This window comes from Grammomys surdaster, unplaced genomic scaffold, assembly GCF_004785775.1.
Source record: "Grammomys surdaster isolate TR1022 unplaced genomic scaffold, NIH_TR_1.0 141, whole genome shotgun sequence".
Classification (NCBI taxonomy): domain Eukaryota; kingdom Metazoa; phylum Chordata; class Mammalia; order Rodentia; family Muridae; genus Grammomys; species Grammomys surdaster.
In genome coordinates this window covers 8,747,691-8,753,841 of record NW_021604599.1, presented here as the reverse complement: position 1 = coordinate 8,753,841, position 6,151 = coordinate 8,747,691, and the positions used below count along the sequence as shown (strand labels likewise).

The 6,151-nt window shown below is 42.8% G+C and overlaps 1 protein-coding gene across 1 annotated transcript in view; it reads right to left on the bottom strand.

Annotated features, from left to right (window-relative positions):
- Window positions 1-1,051, bottom strand: part of CUNH9orf135 (chromosome unknown C9orf135 homolog) — a 96,413-nt gene extending 95,362 nt beyond the window's left edge. The window contains exon 1 of the mRNA XM_028764122.1: window positions 817-1,051. Coding sequence (XP_028619955.1) covers window positions 817-968 — 152 coding nt within the window. The 5' untranslated portion in view covers window positions 969-1,051. The remainder of the gene's footprint in view (window positions 1-816) is intronic.
- Between the last annotated feature and the right edge of the window lie 5,100 nt (window positions 1,052-6,151).

The following is a 6,151-nucleotide window of genomic DNA, read 5'->3' as shown; positions in this document are numbered from 1 at the left end:
AGACACAGACACAGACACAGACACAGACACAGACACAGACACAGACAGAAACCAAGACAGAAAAGTGAATTCTAAGCACAATTCCCAAAGCACAAGAGTAGGCCAAATGCTTCCTGGGCAGAAGACGATGGACTTACAACGAAGTCCTCCAGGTCTTTCAATGTTCCAAGAGAACACACAACCCTAGATCTTTGTGTGAATTTTAAGTAATTAAAAAGATTAAATAGAAAAGAGTACGTGGCAAGCAAGTGCATTGGCCTTACCCAAAGAGAGGCTAAAATTTGCTGCCTCTAGCTAGAAGGGTCTTTACGAATGATAGCCTGCGGGATGCTGAGAAACTACTTTCAAGTGTGTCCCCCTCCCCAAACATCGGAAGCCCTTGTCCTCTGCATGGATCTCTTGCCAGTGAGCAGAACTTTCTAATGGGACTTCCTTTTACAAGTATGCGTTGCCTCAGAGAGGTGATTTTTGACCTATTAAGTGACTCTCACTCCTTTCCCTGTGTAGAAGAGTTTGCATTTCCTTTGTCAAAGCCCTGGCTAGTCCAGGTCTTGGTGTGCGCTGGGGAACAGTGCTGGAAAGCTAGCTCAGCTCACTCTGACTTGGCCACTGCTCTGTGGAAGATCGGTTTCCCCCCTTCTCTCTTGTTCTATCTCTTTGCCCTCCTTTTGTTTGATTTTCCTATGCTCTTTCCCATTCTTACTTTCCCATTCTTTTCTTTCCCACTATTGTTTATTCTGTTACTCTCTGTCTCCTTCAGGATCCTTCTCCCCTCATCCTTCCCTAGGACCCAAGAACTGCGAGTATTTGGCTCACCAGGAATACACCAATACTGGTTCTGAGTATTTCTTGTGATGAGAGCGGAGAGTTAGAGAGCCTTTGCGCTCCAGCAAATCCGTGGGTCCGATCTCATACCATCGCTCTTTATGCTCGAAACACTCTTGACAGGAGCTATCAAAAGTCCCCATGCCTGCGCTGCAATTGAGAACAGACCAGACTGGACTTCCCTCAGCGTTAGGCCAGCTCGACGTTACACGGACCAAGATTCTGCGTCTCTTGTCTCCTAAGCAACCTAGGAGGGGTCAGTAGAGGGGGCGGGGTCAGTGGAAGGTGGGGTTTCTCCAGTCTTACTATCCTGATTGCCTGCCTTTTGAGAACTGGTTAAACTACATTTCCCAGAATACAGTGAGAGAGACAGGGTTCGCAGATTTTTGAAAAGAGGACCACATGTTAGGATTTGTAGTTACCTGGGGGCACCATCCTAATTTAAGCAAGGGAAAATAAAGGTAGGTGGTGCAGAGAATCTGTTAAGGAGAAATAGCACAGCTCCCAGCCTGTAGATTGGAACTGAACCTGTAGCAGTTGTTTTGACAGCCCATCTTCTGTTACCACCACACCTCTACTCACAGTTAAGTTTGACTAAAAGAGCAAAAGAAAAACCCAGCCCTAGAATATGACCTCTCTGTGCAGTTCTATTGCCTATCAAATAGTAGAGCCATTAAGCAAATGAGCTGAAGATCTGGAGCCATCAAAGGTTCTGTTCCAGTCCCAGATGCTTCTCTTGACCTTGTTTAAGCACTGCCTTCTTCCTCTGACAAACAGGCCAGGGTAGGATCTGTGCGGGGTGGGGGAGGGTGCAGGTACCTGGGGTGGTCTTAGTCTCTTCGGATTATGGAGGCCAAACTACCTCTCGGCAGTTTCGGACTGATAATCAACTCCCAGAGAACCTCCAAAATTATAACATCTGACGCTTTGTAACATTAATTTTTGTCATTATTATGGTGCTTGTACCCAGTACATGGTCTCCCCAGTGCCATATGCACAAATGAATATGATTTTGGCTACCCTTTATTCAGACTTTCATTGATGCCAAAAGGTAATGAAAGATCACCTGTTTGTTGAGTCATGACAGACATCCCTAGCACTCAGGAGGCTGAGGTGGGAAGAGTGGGATACACGGGTTTCATCTAATGACTATTTTTAAAGAAGACTTAAAGCTCATATCAACCCATTAGAATAGAAAAACTTATTTGGTTCCTGATTCAAATATAGGATCTGGAAAAAAAATTAAAATGAGTAATTTTTTTTGAACCACACGAAAATTCATACTGAGGAAAATGTAAAAAACCAATTTACATTACAAATTGATTCACTTATCAAAGATTATTGCATTGATGTTCTATATTGGAGTACTTCTGGATCTTATTTCACAAACTTGATTACACACATCTTCCAAGTGCTTTTCCATGGCCTTTGGTTATGGTGTGGGGACCTGGGGTAGGCTAAGATGCAATCCGTACTACCCGAAATCAAATAAATAGTCTCCACTTCTCAGCTAAGTGTCAGCAGAGTGCCAACTGCTGCTATTTTAGCCTTTCCCTTTGGATAAAAGGAGAAACAGAAGTGAACTGTAATGGGGTTTATGAAAGCCACATATTCAAGTCTATCCAATCAAAGCAGAGAATAATACTGCTGCAGGAAAAAAATACAAAACAAACCAAAACCATAACCACATTCTCTTTAAGTGTTTGTCAGTGCTCTGTTGCTGTGACGAGACGCCATGATCAAAGCAACTCTTATAAAAGAAAGCATTTGTAATGGTTTGTATATACTCTGCCCAGGGAGTGGCATGACTAGAAGGAATGGCCCTGTTAGTGTAGGCGTGGCCTTGTGGGGGTAGGTGTGTCCCTGTGGGCGTGGGCTTTAAGACTGTCATTCCAGCTGGCTGGAAGTCAGTATTCTGATAGCAGCCTTCAGATGAAGATGTAGAACTCTCAGCTCCTCTTGCATCATGCCTGACTGGATACTGCCATGTCCCTGCCTTGATGATAATGGACCGAACCTCTGAAACTGTAAGCTAGTCCCAATTAAATGTTGTCCTTATACAGTTCCTTGGCGATGGTGTCTGTTCACAGCAGTAAAACCCTAACTAAGACAGCATTTAATTGAAGGCTTGCTTACAGTTTCAGAGGTTAGTTCATTAATGATAATGGTAGGGAGGCAGAGGGGGTGCAGGTAGACATAGTATTGGAGGAGGAGCTGAGAGTTCTCCATCCTGACCCCTAAGCAGAGAGAGAAAGAGTGAATTGGGGCCTTGCATGAGTTTTTGAGACTTCAAAGCCTATCCCCTGTGACACACTTCCTCCAATAAGGCCACAACTACTCCAAGGCTATACCTCTTATCCTTCTCAAATAGTACCACTCCCTGCTGAAGAAGCATCAAATATATGAGCCCATGGGGGCCCTTCTTATGAAAACTCCCATGTTATACTCCCTGGCCCCCATAGGGTCATGGTCATCTCACAATTCAAAATGCATTCAGTGCAACTTTAAAAGTCCCCATAATGCCTAACAGTCTTAACACTGTTTAAAAGTTCAAAGTCTCTCCTGAAACTCATGGCAGTCTCTTTAACTGTAACCTATTGTAAAATCAATATAAAAAAGTAGTTCACATACTTCCAACATGTTGTGCCACATAATGTATTACTACTCCAAAACAGAAAAGGGAGCACAGTGAGGAAATACTAAACCAAAGCAAGACTGAAAACCACCTGGGCAAACTCCAAATACTGCATCTCCATGTCTGATGTCAAAGAGCTCTTCAGATCTCCAATTCCTTTCAGCTTTGTTGGCTGCCATACACTTCTGTTTCTTGAGCTGGTTCCACACCTGGCTTGCAGCCCTCTTCAGCAGATGTCCCATGACTCTGGCATCTCAAACATTCTGAGGTGTCAACACAATCTAGGCTTTCACTTTCAAAGCTTCATCCAGTGGCCTCTCTGGGCCCCTAGGCAAGGATATCCTTAACACCGTCCTGGCCTTCTCAGTTAAGGAGGGAGATTCCATAACCCTTCTCTTGTATTCTTGACTCTAAAGCCAGAATCACTTGGCTGAAGCTGCCAAGTTCTGGTGCTTAATGGGGCTGGACCTTGGACCCATCATACAAATACATTTGCATCAACCATCTGTTGTTGATGGTTTCATTTACTGCTAAACATCTTGGTGGTAGTGTGAGGGGAGGGGCACAATGGTACCCAGGCAGACATGGTATCAGAGAAGTAGTTGAGAGTTCTATTACCTAATGCTACAGGCAGAGAGAGGTAGAGGGAGTAAGACAGGCATGAGCTTTTGACACCTCAAAGCCTATTCCCTGTAGTATGCTTCCCCTGACAAGTCCACTCTACTCCAACAAGGCCACACTCCCTTTCCCTTCTCAAAGAGTGCCATTCCCTAGTGACGAATATTCAAACAAATGAGCCTATGAGGGTAGTGCTTATTCAAAGCATCATACTTCATTACTATCATAGTTTTGTGTTTATTTTAGTTATACTTCAAATGATGGTGACCTTACCTCAAATGCAACCAGTATGATAAGTTTCTGTAGACAATTTGACTCCAAGATGGAAGATACCAGAGCCAATTAATTTCTTCAGTGGGTGCCTGTAGAGACTAGAAAAGTGTTGGTGAGGAAAGCCTGGTGGATCGTGGAGATTTGAAAGGTTTTCCACATAGAAGGGTTAAGCAAGCAAATACAGTTTTTATTTAAGAGTTCTTTAAGCCAAGCTGACTGCCTATTTGATTTGGGGACTATGCTTTGTATTGCATTTTCTTTTTCTTTTTTGGTTTTTCGAGACAGGGTTTCTCTGTGTAGCCCTGGCTGTCCTGGAACTCACTCCGTAGACCAGGCTGGCCTTGAACTCAGAAATCCGCCTGCCTCTGCCTCCCAAGTGCTGGGATTAAAGGTGTGCACCACCACTGCCCGGCTCATCTTTTTTTAAAGAAAAGATTTATTCAGTTTTAACTGTATGTGTGTGCCTTTGGGGAGGTGTGCGCACATGAGCTCAGGTGCAAAAGGGGCCAGAGCCATCAGATCCACAGGAGCTAGAATTACTGCAAATAGGACACACTCTTGCCCTCCGAGCCATCTTTCCAGCACTATACTTTTCCCTGTTTATATCAACTTCTCTAAGCTGTCTTATCCTTAGTGTCTACTCAATGTTTTCCTGCATCTTGTGCTGGGATGTGTCCTTTCGTGCAGCTGCATCGGTCCCTTTATACATACCAGCACGTGTATAAAATTTTTGGTTTCTTTATTTCTTTATCAACAAAATAAGACAGAGCAGAACTTTGTGTGTCTTTGTGATGCAAAGCAAAGCAATATTTATAGGTGTTCATCCCTCAATTTCAACCACTGATATTATATTGCAACTGAGCTCTTCCTTTATTATGTGGAAAAGATGTTGATCATATTGTATAGTTCTATAAATACATCATTTTCAAGCTAAGTGTTTTGATTAATTTTATCATGATTTTCTCCTCCCCTTTTTCCTAGAATGTTTTACAAGATACTCAAAATGAAAAATGCAGTAATGCCAGTTCTGTAAAGCATCTCTTCTCATGCAGAATCACAAAAGTGCACCATTGTGAGGAATCCCACTAGCAGGCTTTTAATCAGATTTAATACAAAACAGTCTTAATCAGAAAAGTGTTCTGGAGTTTTGGGGGTTATGTTATGAGTGATGATGGGTTGGTTTTGAACTCATATGGAGTTCCTCCAGACTCTAAATAAACTTGATGACTTTTACAAATGTGAAATCATATTTAGATAGTGAGCACACGTGAGCTTCTCCAGCTTACCTCAAACATCACCAAGACAATAATGTAGACAGCATAAAGGAACATCTCTTTAGTCCCTTAGCCTTCTGCTCATGCTGAAAATCAAATTTAGGGCCTCCCAGAAAAGCATTCTACCATTGAGCTACAACCCAGCCCAGCATTTCTTAGTTTTATCAAACCCCTGAAAAGTCTACCAGGAAGAATTGATTAGGACAGCAAACTTAAACCAAGTAAAAACGAATTAGATGTGTCTTGGTTTCCTTTCCTATTGTTATGATAAAACACCCGGACAGAAGCAACTTAATTTTCTTCTCCTCACAGCTGCAGATTGCAGTCATTATGACAGGGAAGTCACAGCAACAGAAACTAGAGGAAGCTCACATCACATCCGTAATCCCAGAGAGTAAAGAATGCATGCGTGAGGTTTACGCTCCGAGTTTTATATAGTCCAGGAACACAGACACACAGACACATACAGACACACACACACACACACAGAGACACACACACAAATACATGCATATAGATATATACA